The 19,451-nt window shown below is 33.7% G+C and overlaps 1 protein-coding gene across 2 annotated transcripts; it reads right to left on the bottom strand.

Moving 5' to 3' along the window:
* Nucleotides 1–228: 228 nt before the first annotated feature.
* Nucleotides 229–15,646, bottom strand: LOC128233413 (nephrin-like). 2 transcript variants are annotated; one of them, XM_052947081.1, is made up of 6 exons: nucleotides 15,086–15,646; nucleotides 14,155–14,249; nucleotides 7,860–8,216; nucleotides 3,459–3,800; nucleotides 2,006–2,341; nucleotides 229–599 (listed from the first exon to the last, which is right to left on the bottom strand). In XM_052947081.1, the coding sequence occupies exons 2-6, from the start codon at nucleotides 14,168–14,170 to the stop codon at nucleotides 229–231; spliced, it is 1,422 nt and encodes a 473-aa protein (XP_052803041.1). In that variant the 5' UTR covers nucleotides 14,171–14,249; nucleotides 15,086–15,646. The 2 variants fall into 2 exon arrangements, with proteins under 2 accessions (XP_052803041.1, XP_052803040.1); XM_052947080.1 differs by lacking the exons at nucleotides 14,155–14,249; nucleotides 15,086–15,646 and adding an exon at nucleotides 11,004–11,090.
* Nucleotides 15,647–19,451: the final 3,805 nt, after the last annotated feature.

Below are 19,451 nucleotides of genomic sequence, written 5' to 3'. Positions count from 1 at the left end.
CACGGCTCAACTTATAGCTAAGAATAAAACAAACAAATGTTTCAATGCTTATCAGTTGTTTTCAAAAATCATAAAAATTAGTCCTGCATATGACCAAAACATCACACTTATTTAAATTAAATTTAGATGATTACCTGAGAATAAAATCAAACCGATAATTATATGCCGTAAATATTTGCGCTATTACATCATAACTTGAAATTCAAACTTTCTATAGACTATTTCGGATTATTCTATTTTGGATTTGTCCATTAAAAGCTTACAACTTATGTTTAAATTCTTTGAATTTGAAAATTTCCACTGTGAGTTGATATTACTAGCCGCGCAGCATATCCAGAGATGATTGTCCGAATTTGATGCATAGAAATCAAGCCAACTGTCCACCTCTATTTGACCATTTTTTATAGACGTTGAACTGGTCATGTTTGTTGTTATCTTGACGCCTCTCCTTGAACAGTTTTCACTAGTCATCTTATACCAATCCACAGTTGGTTTTGAGAGCCCACCAGATGTATGACACGTGAATGTCATTGGTGTGCCCGCGTTGACAGTGACATATGTCTGTGGCGGTGAAGTTAGCACAACTGTTGATATTGGCACTGAAATATTTAAATTTTGAAATTGGCATTTACAACATTTATCTGACGTCCAACGTACAACAAGAATAACGTAAAAGTTGATGTCAACTGGCAGCGGTAACCTCTACATTAATGCTTTAAAGACAGGGTAATTGGGCGTAGGCATATCGTCTTTGGCAACATCTGTTTGTTCAATTTTTTGTGAATGATTTGAACGTTGTTTTTTTTCAAAATCACCTATATTAAATCATTTGTAAGACAAAGCCGTCACCGATGTGGTTATCATGACCATCACAATTCCTCATGTTTGGATATTCGAAAATAAGAACAAGGAATATAGGCACTTTGTACGAAAGAAATTTAAAAGCTCTTTGATATCTCTGAGGATATTTGTATAGAAGCCAAAATGGTAATATGGATTTGACCAGAAGGCAACCGTTACGATTGGATACAAATCGATGAGGGTAGCGAGTAATAGTTTATGCCTAACATAAATCCATAGCAAAATCTATTTCCTATCACATGATTTTTTTATTAACTAATTCGTGAGCTAATGGGAATCGCCCGCGCAATTGTTCAATTACGTTTTACAAAGACGTTTTATTGGAATGATGTGTACGTTTCTATCGTTTTTAATTGAAGGTTTACCGATATGAACAACTGGTTCAGCAATAGGCTTCAAAAACAAAACTTGATATTATTTTACGAACTCGAAAAATATTATTCGATGTTTTTCATTACAATAATGCAAACGTTCATGTATCGGAAACTTTTATATCGCATCAAAGGTTTGAGATATGGTCTATTTGTTGATTTCAGTGACATATTATGTTTTGTTTCACGAGAGCCATATAAAAAAACAACATTTTCTCGAGTTGTGCAGCCAAACGTTGAAATATTATTTTTCATATGACAGCGAATGAAATAAATACAAATATTTTACTGAACTCAACAAGCTCTCCTTTTATTTCATTTTCCTCATTCTTCAGAAATTACCTGTTTGACGACATACACTGTGGCGATCGTCTCCACGAAGAGGAGTATATCGATGGGATAGGTTTTTAAACAAGAAGACAAAATACCAGAAATATAACGATATGCTTTTGTTATATTTTATTATAACAATAGTGCTTTGAAAGCTTGCAAGATCGTATCCCTGAATGTGTTCTGAAATTACTTGCATTTTTGGAAACAAGCGGCGGTATTTGTATTTAATATAGCGATGAATGGTAGAATAGTTATAAAATAAAGTTATGTGTAATATATTTGAGTGGATATTTTTTCTGTCAAATAATTTCCATTTATCCTACAACACACTAAAGTTATGTGCTGTGACAAGCTGCAATAAGATATTGTTACTTCAAACACAAATTTCTTATGACATATAAAGTATTCTTCTATTTTTGATTATTCCGTAAAAAACTTACTTCTAATTTCTAATTGTTTTGATCGTGAAAGTTTCCACTGTGAGTTGACATTACTTGCTGCGCAACAAATCCAGAGAGTATTGTCAGAACTAGATGCATAAAAATCAAGCGAACTTTCCACTTCTATTAAACCATTATTTGCAGACAGTAAACTGGACATGTTTGTTGTTATCCTGATGCCATTCCTGGTACAGGTATTCCCAGACGTCTTATACCACTCCACTGTTGGCTTTGGAAGCCCACCTGATGTACGACACCTGAAATTCCTCAATTCACCCGCGTTCAGAGTAACATATGTTTCAGTCGGTGAAGTCAGCTCTACGGTTAATATCGGCACTGAAATATTTATGCTATTTTTTGTGTATATACTACATAAAACGGTCAGCCTAAATTAATCAAACCCGAAAACGGATGCCAAATGACAATTTAAAAACACTTCAATAATCATTTGAAAACAAAATAACGGAGCATTTGCATATAATCATGGAATTTGGTCATGTGTGTTCAAAGTTTTTGCATATATTTCGAACGGATGTTCTCCAAGAATAAAATACTTGTATGACACAGCCGACACCGACGTGTTCAACACAACGACTGCAATACCTAGTTTAATTCGAAAACTCAGACAATGTATATGTGTACACAAACTACAAAAGGTCCTTGAGATGTTAGCTGATATTTGTATAAAGATCAAAATGGTAACAAGGGTTTGACTTAAAGAGACTTAAATTGTTTGTGACGTGAATAAGTACATGTTGTCATGATTATCTCAAAAAAGTTATCGGCGACAACACAATATACAGTTTGAGGTCATGCTGTGGTTACATATATACTCCCAAATTAAGTGGTTGAATCAGTTTCAACTTTACCCACGCTATCTTATGTAGACAACAGTGTATGAGAAACTAAATGATTTTCTGTATTTAGTCAAGACAATATTGTTTTTATATTTTGTTGATATTGTTCAGCAATCTCATTGATGCATGTTTTTGTTTGATTATGCTACAATAATTTGATAAGTAATGCTTACAAATGTAGTGCATTGGTGTTTATTTTTATTCAAAGATGCTATTTATGTGAAGGAAAAAACTTTTCTGAAATTATTAAAATTTGCAAGTGTTTTGCAGCAGTGCCAATTAACCGAAATCTGCTAATTGTACATGTACTTCTTACGTGTATTAAGGCGTCATTCAAAACGTTTCATGCATATATAATAAATACTTACCAGGTAATACAAGTAGTTTTTATATGTGCTGATTTTAAAGAGATATTACCAATGGCGTTCAAGAAACTTGCAAAGCAGGAAAGTCAAATATAGTTAATTTTCTTTTACATAACTCTAGGTCCACAGAACCATGCTAACATTTTGAAAATCATATCTAAATAAAATCATAATGAAATTGAAAAACAATTGACAGTAATCAATGTCATATACGTTGTTTATATGTCATACCTGATACATTGACGATAATGCTATTTTCGCTGTTTATAGTCACACCAGTTATTGCTGCACACTTGAAGTTGTCGCTCTGGTTGTTTCGTGTCACATTGAACACTGTCAATGTGAAACAGGTGAAGGTGAAGAGAGTTTCGTTGAGACCAGGTAATCTTAATATTGAACATGGTTTGTATTGTTGAATCGCTATATGGTATTTTCGTCTCGTGTTGTTGCCATTGTTTATCCACTGTATTCCCCTCACTTGATCATTTCCAGTATACGTACAGTTAAATGTAAGTGATGACCCCTCCGGAACACTGGGTGCTGATGAACTTATGATAACGGAACCAACACCACCTGCAATGTACATTTTATGCTTTGCATTTATGAATGTTAGAAATATATACTCATTGTGTAAGAGTTCTGGAAAACAGCAATACTGCGCAATGTAATGGAGAAAACAGAATATACCAAATAGTTTCTACAATGCGACTAGTGAAGACGGCAAAGAACTGACGTATATAAAGATTGTTGTTATTTCTAACTTAATATACATAACCATGTATGTTTAAATTCTCAAACATTGCTCTGTGTTATTGTTGTTATTTCTAACTTAATAACATAACCATATATGTTTAAATTCTCAAAATACTGCTGTGTGTTATTGTTGTTATTTCTAACTTAATATACATAACCGTATATGTTTAAATTCTCAAACACTGCTGCGTGGTATTGTTGTTATTTCTAACTTAATATACATAACCATATATGTTTAAATTCTCAAACACTGCTGCGTGGTGTTGTTATTATTTCTAACTTAATATACGTAACCATATATGTTTACAACGAAACTCTACATTTCAACGTAGTTTAACAACATATCAGAGCTGTGTGAAGTTAGCTCAACATACGACATTAGACATTGGACATTCAAAAGTGAATGTCGTGCTGGCAAGACATTGGACATTGGACATTCAAAATCGAATGTTGTGATTGCACGACATTGGACATTGGACATTCAAAAATGAATGTTGTGCTAGCACGACATTGGACATTGCACATTCAAAAACCGATATTAGGCACGGTATATATGAAATGCTGCAGATGCTAGCACAAATAAATTGAAATATATATCACTACATATTAAACATTTTCAATGATTATTTAGTAAACTTACTAGGAATTCTTATTTGGTGGAACGACATTGGACATTGGACATTCAAAAATAAAAGTAGTGTTGGCACGACATTGGACATGCAACATTCAAAAGTGAAAGTCGTGCTAGCATTTTCATTTGTGAATGTCCAATGTCCAACATTCATTTTTGAATGTCCAATGTCAAATGTCGTGCCAGCACGACATTCATTTTTGAATGTCCAATGTCCAATGTCTTGCCAGCACAACATTCATTTTTGAATATCCAATGTCGTGCATCACGACTTTCATTTTTGAATGTCCCATGTCCAATGTCGTATGTTTAGCTAACTTCACACAGCTACATTTCAGGGCTTTTCTAAACGTGTACGGCTCGACAAACCGCGACCCAAACATTAGTGAATATACCAAATATGGATAGGCAGTAGACAAACTTGACTGTTAAATATTCGAGTTTGCAAGTAATTACGTCTGCAATACCCCACTAACACATGATTAGAATAAATAATAACACACATTACATTCTTATAACTTGCTAGATTTCTTTTTATGTATGTATGTTCTTAGTCAAGTTTGACCATAAATCATGCTAAAATTATTTGTTTTAATTCTCAACGTTCCGAGTGAAATTAAGTTAGATTTAGTTTGGGTAGTTTTTTGTCCCTAACGGTTTTAGGATCAATGTTACAATGATTTGGATGACTTTCGGGTATACTTTTCTGGCCAAGATCGCCACTTGTTGACAGTCAATGTTGTTGTAACGATTTAGCATCAAAATTAGAAATAAAATCAACAAACTCGCGTGATTTTCTTTTCTCTGTACTTAATCCTTAAATGTTCCATGATAAACATCTGAGAACACTCTCACTGGTTTCCTAGTTTCTTTCTTTATAAAGTTTCTTGTCGATAAATAGTTCATCAACTTTGATATAGGCGTCCTTTTGTTGTTTTCGGGCTTCGATCATGATGGGTATGAATTTCCTGTGTTTCTAAATGACCTCGCGTTCCCTTTAACTGTTTGGTGGCCTTACGTGCTCGCGATCGGCGAATAGCACAAACTTTGCGATAATTGGGCGAATCTTGCCGTCCTTACAACCCTGTGGGCGCGATGTAGTACAATGTTTGTCGCGTTTGGGAGTTTCAGTTTGTCTTTGATAAAGGACAGTACTTTACGCTCACAATTTTCATCAGCGTCCTCGGGTATGTTTTTAACATTAAATTGTCTCTAATGCTTCGTCATCTGAGATCTTAAATATCTTCTTTCAACTCTTGCGTTTTGTTTTCCTGTTCATTTTCTGAATTAGAGAATTAAGCTCTTTCTGTTGCCTATCAAATTTTTCAATGGATGAGCTGTCAAATTGGCGACTTCGTTCAATATCCTGGACTTTGGTTTCAATGCTGCTGACCCGTGTCTCCATTGATTGCATTTTTATCGTCATATTGTTTATTGACGATTGAAATGAGTCAAGCTGAACCAGGATTTTGTCCATAATGTCTAGTATATTTGTAATGCGAGAGAACATCGTCGTCGGTTACCTGTGCAACTGGCGATGACTGATGACGTTTGGTCGGGGTCATAACGATAACTATCACTCGATATAACCTATATATTTAACTTGACTTACTGAACCAAACACATTCGAAAACAGTTCGACAAAACCAGAATATCGAGATAACAGAGTTCAACATAGCGAGTTTCGACTGTATGTGTTATTTGTTTTACTTCAAGTACAGACTATACATTATTTCGTGTGAGAATGGTGGACATTGCTGATGGTTTGATAATTTTCTGATGATTTTTTTTCCGATTAGTCGTTTAAATATATATATTTTGATCACTGTCTGGCATAACGTAACATAGTGGCCTATGTGGCTTTATATTTATATGATTTATTAATTTATTAACATTGTGGTTGTTCGATGATGTAGTGGCTTCTACATCTTGGCTGCGGTTCTATTCATTTTTCAATGTAGCTAAAAGTTTACAGTTTGAGCAGAATACCTGAAAGTTTATAGTTGGATAAAATTCAAACCACACGTCCAACAGGTTAGCTAGCAGTGGTTCTTTTGCAACTGTAACACGTTAGTGCGTTACGTATGCATCATATGGTACTAAAGTTTAATCAAAATGAGATGTCAGAATGTTTTGGAACTTTGGGTATTTATTATCATACGCTGTGCTTTGTACCCAGTACCTGTAAACTATCCTTAAGTACAATAAGCTATTTTTATTAAAAGTTACATGGTTATCACTTTGAACAAAGCAATTCAGAAGCGGGATCATCTGCCGTCGCAACTGGAATGTCAGGAGGCGTATGTGAAATCGTATATAAACTGAGTGTTCCAAAAGAAGAGCAGAGGAGAGGAGTAGCGTAGACAAATCATTTTATAGAACATGAACTATATTGATTAAAAGTATTAATCTTGGACATGTTTGTTTGGTATTGCTCATTTAAGTTTACCTGTTAGATATCACAGTTATCTAAACATAGTATCGAAATTAATCACGTCAATAAATACGTGATCTCACGGTTATCAAAATGGACAACGGCGACAACACAATGTACCTTCAAGATATCAATAAGTGTGACTTCAACCTTGAGGTAATGCTGCGGATTCCTACCTGATCCCAAAAGCATTGACAAGCAAGTTTTGTACTTACTTACACATGCTATGCTTTTGATACAGTGTAGTTAAAGCTGAACGTGTGTCTTTTTCTTAACCTAGACATTATTTATCTCGTTAATTCCACCATAGCATAGATCCATGTTTTAGTGTGATTATGCTACACAAAATTAGTATAATTATTTGTTTGTTTTTGTTCAAAGGCGCGATTTTTGTGAAAGCAAAACCTTGTTTATTTTCTTGACAAATAAATATTTAACATTATTTCAATGGTTGTACAGCATACATTACAAGAATTTTAAAAATTCACCTTTAAAATTCAAAATTTACAGACATATGATGCAATGCCGATTTACCGAAATAGGATAAAAGTATATGTACTTAAAACGTCTACAAAAGGCATTTCACAACACATCTAATGCGTATTGTTCGTAACTTGCTTTTAATTACAATTGGGTCATATGTGAATTCAAGGTGGCGTTAGCAATCGTGTTTAAAAAAACTTAAATCCGCACAGTACAAAATACTTCATTTGAGCTTATATAACCTTGAATTATAAGAAACACGCAAACAATTTGAAGACTATATCTTATTAAAATAATAATCCACGTAATGTATGTTGTGCAGATGCCTTACCTGATACATTGACGATAACACTATTTGCGCTGTTTATATTCTCCCAAGCACTCCCGCTCATAGTATTTGCTGTACATGTGAAGATGTCTCCCTGGTTGTTCCGTGTCACATTGAAAACAGTCAGTGTTAAACATGTGTAGGTGAAGAGAGTTAGGTTGAGACCAGGTACTCCTTGTATTGAACATGGATTGGATTGTCTGATTAATATATCGTATTTTCGTCTCGTGTTTTTGCCATTGTTTATCCACTGTATTCCCCTCACCAGATCATTTCCAGTGTACGTGCAGTTTAATGAAAGTGATGCCCCTTCTGGAACAGTGGATGCTGATGAACTTATGATGACGGAACCATCAGCACCTGCAATTAACATACATCTATTGAACACTTAAAATATGTGATTATTATGAATGAGTTCTTGAACCCAGAACTATATGCACAATTATTATACCTCACTTTTGTCTACAATGGTAAAATCCCATTACCCGAAAAAAAGATATTTTGATCCGTTTTGACACGTGACCAAGCGAAAATTCACTGTCAGGTCATGCGACTTGAATGTCATATAAGGGCAAATAACTGCTTCAATATTTTAGCTACATCATGACGTGATTGCCTCCCTTATACACATACAGCAGTGACGTCACTATTCAATGTGAACACAAAAACATTAGACAACAGTTTTCGAAGGAATTTTAGCATAATTAACGGTGAAATTTTGTTCTGGATATATTTATTTGATTAAGCTATATTTTGTTTACCTTGTTAAACTTTTTTTATTAAATTCATTTCAAAACTATTTTATGTACTTAATTTTGTTTGGTATTATAAAATAAATATCATATGGCAGCATGTGTGACGTTGATATTGTCAACCCTCGAAACAGACGCCTCGGGTGACATTCTGCTCTCGGGTTGACAATATCAATGTCACACATGCTTCCATATGATATTCATATATTATTACGAATTTGATTTTAGAATAAGCCAACTAGTTTCTACATTTTAACAGGTAATGAAGGTGTGCGTTTTTGGTAGAATGAGATACAAATATTGTTTCAATAACATTATGGTCGAATTCTTACCAAAATAATTACAAATGTAAAAATCATCGTTTTTTTTCTCAATTTGAATTTTAAAGATAATGTTATCAAGTTATATATGGACGAGATCTTTAACTAACTTGTGACAATTTATTAAATTCAGAATTCCTTGCTGAGTCATAATTGTGTTGTAAGAAGAAATACTATCATTTGGCAGGGTGGGTACCCTTACTCGTACATATATCAATTACGACAAGTTGATATTTGCGTCGCATTTGTTGTCATATGGCGTTACGATGGTTGTATAGTACTTGGTGTGGTCTGGCGTTGTGATCTTCGTATAGTATTTGTTGTCTTGTGACGTTGCGATGGTCGTATAGTATTTGTTTTCGTGTGGCGTTGTGATGGTCGTATAGAAAATGTTGTCTTGTGACGTTGTGAAGGTCGTATAGTATTTGTTGTCGTCTGACGTTGTGATAGTCGTATAGTATTTGTTGTTGTATGGTGTTTTGATGGTCGTATAGTCTTTGTTGTCGTATGGCGCTGTAATGTTCGTATAAATTTGTTGTCGTCTTGCGATGTGATGTTCGTAAAGTATTTGTTGTCGTCTGGCGTTGTGATGGTCGTATAGTAAATGTTGTCTTTTGATGTTGTGATGGTCGTATAGTATTTGTTGTCGTCTGGCGTTGTGATGGTCGTATTGTATTTGTTGTCGTCTGGCGTTGTGATGTTCGTATAGAATATGTTGTCGTATGGCGATGTTATGTTCGTATAGAATATGTTGTCGTCTGACGTTGTGATGGTCGTATAGTATTTTATTGACTTGTGTCGTTGTGATGGTCGTATAACATTCGTTGTCGTTTGGCGTTGTGATGTTCGTATAGAATATTTTATCGTATGGCGATGTTATGTTCGTATAGAATGTATTGTCGTCTGACGTTGTGATGGTCGTATAGTATGTATTGACTTGTGACGTTGTGATGGTCGTATAGTATTTGTTGTCGTCTGGCGTTGTGATGTTCGTATAGAATATGTTGTCGTATGGCGATGTTATGTTCTTATAATAATTGTTGTCGTATGGCGTTGTGATGGTCGTTTAGTATTTGTTGTCGTATGGCGATGTGATGGTCGTATAGTATTTGTTGTCGTCTGACGTTGTAATGGTCGTATAGTATTTGTTGTCGTATGGCGTTGTGATGGTCGTTTAGTATTTGTTGTCGTCTGGCGTTGTGATGGTCGTATAATATATGTTGTCGTCTGGCGTTGTGATGGTCGTATAGTATATGTTGTCGTATGGTGATGTTATGTTCGATAACATGTTTCTGCTTTCATACAGAACACTGACAAATATTGTGTCCATGTAAGTGGTAGAGTTGAGTGTGTTTTCAAGTATTGAGATATATCTTCACATATCATTTAGATATATGTATCAATTATAAAAAAACCCATAAAAATGAGTTTCAATGAGCATTTCTGAAAATGTATTATCGTGTTATAGTACAGAATAGGGGCCATCCGACTGTTAACAAAATATGTTGAATAATTATTTTCTTTGTATTGACAAATCGTACGAAATCTCACATAGCGAACAAAAGATAAGAATGATACAATGCTTAATACAATTTTAGGTTAACATTGATGATAATAAAAAAGGGTATTAAAAGTCATAATGATATTAAGGTAATTGAAACTAACACGTTAGGGAAGCTGAGTTTTTTTGTCTAGTCATTATGTTCTATGTACATTTCACAATGTTGCTACTGATAGTATATAGTCTTAATTATAATCCATCACGAATGTGTGTTAATCCAAAATCTGCCGACTTACATGTTAAGCAATACAAGCTTGTAAACATTATATGCACAGGCGTGACTCCACTTTAGGCCACCATAGTTTGTTTATACAAAACTATTTTCAAACTTATCACAAGATAAACGTTTAACCGGTCGAATTATGTGGTTACCTTACGTTCGTTATTCACTATGTTGCTGAAAGTCTGAAATAATTTCTCTCTTATTCAATGTATAAATAAGCTTAGGAATTTGAGTATCTTAGCAAAATTGTATTTATGATTAAATGTTCGAAATATGAAAATAAATACTCACACTTCGCTAAAAACATCCAAAACATACACCAGCAGGAAAATGCCGCATAACTCATTGTTGTGATAGCCAAGCCTTAACTGATAAAACATAGCTGAAGTGCGGAGCAGTCAACGTTTTTGAGTGTACTGTATTTAAAGTCGACAACGCTGTGATCTCCCCTAACGAGTTTAGAAATTTTCTCTATTTATAGATGTTTGTCAAAGTTTTGACCGATTATGATTATGTTTTTGTAATCAATTATAACTTAATTTGCACTATTTATACAGTTATGATTTTACATCACTCATCTACGAATTTTGACAAGGGTAAAGTTATAATAATACCTATACAAGTATAAAAATTTCATTATGAATTATAATACAGGTATATAGCTTTTAAATAGAGAGATAAACCTGAAGTGTATACATATAATTATAGTATACTCCCTACTGAGTTCATCAAACTGTAGGTACTTTTCTATATGTTTTTTTTTATTTAAACCAATGTATGGTACCATCTCAGTAGCTCCGAATTTGTGGTGGCGTTGAAACATTAAAATATTACACTTTAGGTATTGCTTTCGAACATTAAAATGGCTCCATAATTACCAATGCAATGAAAAATTCCTTGAATTCGTTCCACAGCGCTCTCGTTCAAGGATATGAATACTACTTTTTCTGAAATAGTATCTTATTGTACATTTTTGAACAAAGAAAGACAAAGTTTGGAAGACACTAGGGGTACGTTTGGGATGAAAAGATTTCGAAAAAATATTCTACAATAAGCTCATGGCATATATTGTATTGCCTACGTGTAGATTTACATATATAATCTGTCATGAACCGTCATGTTATAAAGGCATTTACTTAACGATTTCAGGAAATGTGTAGCTAAGCGAGCCTTTGGCATAAATTTGACGAGTCGGCTATAACTGTATATTATATGATGAAAAGTGTCATATTCTTTATGAGTTTTTTTTTTGTATTACTTGCATTTCAGAAATGTAGTACTCGAAATAATATAAAACAAAAGATTCATTCGTTCGTTCTAATTCCGTTTAAACCAAGAAAGAATACTGAGATTATATTAAGAATGCCAACATTAACACCATATTTTTAATTGAATGTTCTGTATTTTAAATTGTGACGTCATTTCCAGTAAGATGTACTTGTTACTTAAGGATTTAGAAATATCCAGTACCCAACGTCATCAAAATAATTTTCACTGAATTCAAAGGAAATATCATGTTTTCCTTTTATGATTTAGATAGAAAATAAACTACTTAATTCATTTATTTGTTTTATTTTTTATTTTTTTACAAATAAACGTATGATTTCTACAATATTGATAATAAAACGGAGCAAAACATGTTCTAATGAATCAAATGCACGGCAAATACAAACATAAGACGTGACGGTTATATCATTCTAAAAGAGGTTAAGATTGTGGTAAAAACATTACCAATAATTATGATTACATCATCCTCATTTTCGAATGAATTCTTTACCTTTGTTTGGGATAATTCAACAAAAGTCGTTTACTGTGACGTTTTGACAAGTGATATTACAGGATTCTGAATGACAAAAAGACAACAGTTCAAGTTAAAAGGTTTTAAATTATTGACCTAAATATTAACACGCATACCTTTAATCACCAATAACATATTATCATTTTATCTAGTGCCGGTGAAGCAGATAATGTTATTGTCTCGTTATAATTTCTAGACTAATTTCTTTTCCTGGTGCACTTTTAATTCGAACACATCTCATGTTAACATTATCACATGTGAATATTTCAGCAACCAATATAATATGTTTAATCATATTCTTTAGAACTACGGTAGCCTACATAAATACTATTTTCTGCGTTTGAGTGAAACGAATTAGAAGAAAATTATTTTCCCTTGTAATGGAATAACCGCCAGGTGGCGTTTTATATGCACGAGTATTTCGTGAGTATATGAATGTAGAGGCATTCAGCTCTGGGAAGCCGATACGCTCACATCGATACAATGGATTGTAAAATTTTACAAGCAAATGTTTACGGTGAAAGTTTTCTGTTATTATGCAATTTTATCATATGAATGATCTTTTTGTTCTCACTTGTATACATAGCGTTGTAATTGACAATTGTATATTTTGATATAGTACGTGACATGAATCATATAAATGATGTGCATTTTATACCTAATTGTTAAGGAGTTTATGGGAGATCTAGTCGGAGGCCCGACATCTAGTGGTACGAGACAAATCCTGTAAATCTGGATGACAAACGGGCAGAGGTTTCTGAGTTTTCCCCAGAAGGAGGATTTTATCCTCGGCCAGTCGACCACGTCTGTAAGCTCCATTTTTGTCAGGCATGTTGTTAATAAGACATACTTTGCTCATGTTGCAAGTTAATGCTGTATGTGTTAATCGGTTTCCCAAATCGCTTCACTGAGACTTCCAAGGTAGTACCATTGAAAAGTATTGATTTTGTTGTTTTCTATAGGATAGAAGGTTATAGAATGGTATTAAGGGAAGCAGATTTAAATTGAGATAGCTAGCCACATTTATACATCTGAAACTTTCTTTGTTTCCGACAATTTCATTATACTTAGTTACTACTTCGGGGACCTTCGTCACATACAGTGACATTTGTGGTTTATATTTATTTTAAACACATTTACATTTTAAAATTCTAGATTTACCAAAAACAAATGACACTATTTTCAAAGGAAAACATTTAAATGGATAATTATTTGATATCTGCATTTATACTTGTCATTATAGAGCATAAATAAAAATAAAAAACAAACATTTTTTTGAAAATGAATGACAATTGTGGGACCACTATCGACCAACAATGTCTCTAGAAGGAGATTGTTTGTTATAACTATTCGAGAACAAGACAGATTTTTCAAAGATTTTATTGTCGTCGAGTGGTCCAACTCTTTGAATAAAAACGCTCGTTTGTTATCGGATTAACTAAGCTAATATGGACTGAGCGCCTCTGTAGTTCGCTTATTTCATGTTCTGGCCTATGGGTGTAGCCATCCGAGTGCGAGAAGCCTTTTCGCCGTTTTGGTCTGGTCTATGTAGCCCGTAATTCCGATAAAAAGTACTCGTCTGACCTAGTATAAAATTAACTCATTTCCATTTAACATCAAAACACGATTACTGCAAGGTCGTACCTATGGTTCTAGCCATCCAGGTGCGAGACAGTCATGTCGTCCGATTAGTTCTTGTCTTGAAACCCACTACATTCTTCAAAATATACTCGTGTGACCTGAAATAAGCTCATTTCCACTTAACTAAAATATGCATTCGTTTGGCGAATGTTACATATTAGTAGCCAGTGTACGGGTCATTCGAGTGCAGACAATACTTTTCACTAGTTGTATTTAGTCTATGAACCTTAAACTCATGCCCACTCGAAATCTTAAGCGAGTGATTTTTTTCAAGTTCAAACCTTAATTATTTAAAAAAAAGATCGGCCAGGTAACAAAACCTCCCAAGATTGTTTCAGTGGTTCGAACGTTTGAATATTTCTGTATTTTTCAATCGATCATGCACCTGTTCTGGTTTTTTAAAAATACCTGTAAACTGTCGGACTCAATTAATCGTTGTCAGGGTATCTGTTATGTTCTATTCTATACCTTTTTATTGCGTTGCCATTTATCTAAAAGAACACTTATTGACCATGTGGTATAAAGTCATTGAGATGAAGTTGTTTTTTAAGTGAGAAATAATGGTCTCTTACCTTGTTGCACATTTGTTGTAAAATAAAACACAACACCCATCACATGAGTTTCAATTTTAACTAGTTTAAGTAAAACAAACAACATTAAAAGTCATTCGATTTGGTGATTTGTTTTTAAAAAGCAAGTAGTTTTGACCATTTAGCAAGTAAGATTTTAGGCCACTTGCTTGATTAGGAAGTGGACAAAAAAGTTAAATTTGAACCCTGTGATTTGGAATTAGCACATTTTCATCTAGCGCCCAAAAGCGATAAACCGATTTTTGCAGGTTCGTACCCATGGTACAATCCATCCGAATGCGACACATTTGTTGCCCGTTTAAATCTTGTCTAAACACTCACTACTAATGAAAAATCAGTCTCACCTTGGATGAACTTAATTTGTTTCTACTTAGCGCCATAAAGAGCATCCGATACGGGAGTGTTGCATGTTCGTAAGTACATCATATGAAATAAATCAGTAAAGAAAAGGCTCCTGAATCCTTGTTTTTTTTCATTTTAAAATGAAAACCGGACGTTAACTATAAAGCCTCTCAAAAAAACAATTACAATAATGAGTTAAGTCCGGTGTAGGATTTGTTAACATAAGAGTAGCACTTTGAAAAGGGAAGTTAATTTATTTTCAAATAAATAAACCGTCACCTTAGTTCAATAACTCAATATCTGCTTCTATTTTTATATGCAGTTATTCAGTTATTGCACTAAGGTGACGAAATACACTCATGCACATAATTAAACTAAACATTTAAACAAGGGGTTAATTCAAACGTGTGAATCCAAAACAAAAATAGATTGATGTCGAACAAGTTCATTACCGTGGTAATTATAACACAATTATTGAACACAGAGTTATATTGTTCCATTAACGTATACAATGCACCAAATCATTTCTTTTGGAGTCTATAGATATGAAAGTTGGTCGCAGCTATTTTGTCATGGTCCCCCATTACGAATTCTTCTTCCTGATCTCTGATTGGTAATGTGCAATATCCACTGTGATTGTTTGATGGTATAAACTTGAACTACGTCGGTCCTTAAACCTGCTTCCATTTATCTCCCATTGCAAAATTTGTACTTTTATGCGTATCTATGTTTCCCGAAAGAATACCGACGTATCCGAAAGGCTGCCAATCACCACTTTGTGTCCGTTAATGAATCCACTTGAAACCGCTGGAAATATTTCCTTATACCATGGCAAAATATTCACAGAATCGAGGTGACGTTTAGAGTAGATATTTCGGGCAAGTATCTTCAATGTCCATGTCACACATCATTAAGGGTCAAGGACCAATCTGGAGTTCGCCCAAGAACTACATAACTGATCAAAATTAATAATCCGAAAATTATACGACATAATTGGAATTCAGACATAACAATAATTTTACCAATAAACAGATGAAAACGGGTGTCATCGTTTCATTGACAATTAATTATTCAAAGCTTGTATACAAATGTTAATTAAACTGCCAGTGACGTCATCTATCATTTCAAAAATAACATAAAAAACTTGGGTTTTACCTAGCGAGTTATAGAAGGGTTGGTTACCCTGTACTTTTTGGTAGCACCCCTTTGCCCTAATAGAGACCATTGAATAATTATAAATGCGTACTAAAACTACTACATGAGGCAGTAGAAGCCTAACAGTACCTTAATTAAACATACTTATAACCTTCTTTGTCGTAAATACAATAATTCAGTGCTTCACAGCCCTATAAAATGTACCGTTTTGAACCTTAGCACACTTTATTAGACGCGGCCTGGAGTCCGCGTCTACAGGGATACATTTTTGCAATTGTCGATGGGGAAGTGTATACGGACAAATTTTAGTTATGGAAAAAAAGAAGATTTGTTAATGATATCAACTCTTATTCAACTTTACTTAAAATTTATCGTCAATAACCGTTTTGATGCGTGAAAAACTTAGAAAACGTCATATAAATCGAAAAAGCCTAATGTTTAAAACAGGAAATTAAAAAAAGTTATTCTCTTTGTTTTTGTATTGACTGGTCGCCGGTCATACGAGTTCGTTATTTTAGAAATTTACTTTCTGTGAAAACAATTTATATACACGCTGTGGTAGTAAATAAGCATGTGAGAATTTACGGGCATATTGTGAATAATAGTTTAAAGTATGCATTTGATAACAATATAAGTGCCTTAACACGACATTAATTGACTTTTTAAATGTAAGTGATATACAATGGAAGTACAAAGCTTAATTCACACGATTTTACTAACAAATATAGGTCGCAATAACGAAATTAACATAGTTCTGGCTTCCATAAGTTAAATGTTGATATTTATTTTTTTGATGTTCACAACACATTAAAGTTATGGCGTAACCCCCATATAAAAAGTCAACCAGAATCAACTGAGTATGATGACGCAATTGAATGACTCTGCAATCACATGACCATGATGATGTCGCTGGATTATTATTATAGCATCGGATTCACATTGTTCATTTAGTTGAAACCAATTGCAGTAAGGTTGAAAATACCTTTTGATACGTAAAAACAATTAATTTATTCCAAATTTGTTATTAGTTATTTACTTATTATTCGAAATGGAAAAAATAACAGCAAAATAAACACTACATGTGTGAGGTCAAATATAGGTCACATGGGTATTTTCTGAAACTCTTGTTATCACGTGATTAAATTTGAATACAACTATGACCTAGTTAAGGAATGCTTATAATCGGATTTATTAAGATGATAAATTATCTATCTATAAAACGTTTTTTGGTTTTGAAAATGTTTTTATGAACTACATTTTATTTCATTTACCTGAGGATGTAGTAATTTTGTCTGTACAATGCATACAAATGAAATAACAGCGTGACATAAAAATTTCACGAATTCTGGTAGGGTTTGGATACGGCGTTCTCTTCAGCTAACATGTCCAAAAAGGTAATAAATAACCTGTTCGCTGAAGTTATTTAGCTAAAATTAACACAATTTAACTGATATAAAATGAAAATTCAAAGCGTAATTCACACGATTTAAAACAAACATTAATTAATAAAAGTAGGCCGAAAAGGATCAGGCCAAAATGATATCTCGGCCGAATTGACCCGACACCAAAAATGTTATCGGTGATAATGCAAGGTACCAGTCTAAATAATTTACGCATGCCGGAGACGACCGAGTAACTACGATCTAGAAAGTTGATTTAACCGTCATACTTCGGCTATGTCCGTGTTTATTCGGAATTTTTATATTCAAACTTTATCAGAATGTACCCCTTGATGAAATATTGACCGCCTGTAAAAGTTGGTGACTAGGTCCAATCTGGAACACACTAGAGGCATTATGTTTGGTCTAATATTCACGAAACTTAATCAGAATATTTCATGAACATCAATAGATATATATTAATATTCAATAAAACCCATTCAGCCGCGTCTTTGATGCCTAACATAAACATTGGTCTTGTATTTGCTGTAGTATCTTCCCATTTTAAACACCTGGCTAAACTCTATAAACATTTTAACTTGAATTTTTATCTTCTATCTATTATTTAGGCAGGGCCTGAATGTTTGATAAGATACTGTATCGCCAATTGAATATGTCTCTAATTACGTAAAGCCTTGTAAATTATGTGTAGTTAATCTGTTGTAAATTATTTTCGTATTTTCAAATAAGCCAATTTCTTAACTGATCTCATTATGAGTTAGTTTAAATGCTACAGTATTGTTATGTAATTCACAACCGATAGGTATATTGGTAAAGTTGGTGTAAATAAATGTTTGCAACCAGTCTACGATAACAAAAGCAGCATTTAAGACCATTCGAGTAAGTTAAATTATTGTAAATTGTTGTGGTTACATACCCTTATCTTCTTTGTATGCATTGGTTTATAATAGGTGTTAGTTTTAACCTAAGGTCCATGCATTGGTTTTTTCTTGATAATCGCCATGAACTATGGTGCTTGACGAACGGCATTCATTTATTCTGACATGATCATAATAGTCAAATACATACACTAGGTACATGTGGAAGGTTTCTAGATATCATTTAACTAAGAACAAATTATTTAATGGTTCAGACGATATTTATTGTATATTTAATGCAAATTTAGGTCCAAAATGCCTTTATTTGATAATGTTTGCCATGGTCACCAACTAAAATATATTTTTTTCATTTCATCAAAACAAATCAGAATAGTTTTAAAAATATCAGATTCTGTTTGTTTGCACACACTTAAACAGAATATCTCAAGGGGCTAGAAACTCGATTTTTTGAGGACCGTCACATGACCGGTAACACTTGACCGTCACATGACCGGTAACACTTGACCGTCACATGACCTGTAACACTTGACCGTCACATGACCGGTAACACTTGACCGTCACATGACCGGTAACACTTGACCGTCACATGACCGGTAACACTTGACCGTCACATGACCGGTAACACTTGTTTGGTAAGTAGGAAAAGTGTTATTGTTTACAAGTTAATACCAAAAATGCTTCTTATACTTTCTTTATAAATGACGTTTAAAGCAGAGCTTGATCTGTCAATGTACCAGGCTGTAGCATACGACTACGTTTAGTTGAGAACACGTGTCACGAATCATTTCGAAATTCCCAATTTATTTAATAATTTCAGGGGTGGAGGAGAACAGCGTCTATCTACCTTTGTCCCGTTAAAGACTCAGTATGACCTTGAAATGTACCAACATGTGGGACCTTGAAATGTACCAACATGTGGGACCTTGAAATGTAAA

This window comes from Mya arenaria, chromosome 5 (assembly GCF_026914265.1).
Source record: "Mya arenaria isolate MELC-2E11 chromosome 5, ASM2691426v1".
Classification (NCBI taxonomy): domain Eukaryota; kingdom Metazoa; phylum Mollusca; class Bivalvia; order Myida; family Myidae; genus Mya; species Mya arenaria.
This window is presented reverse-complemented; position numbering and strand designations above follow the sequence as displayed.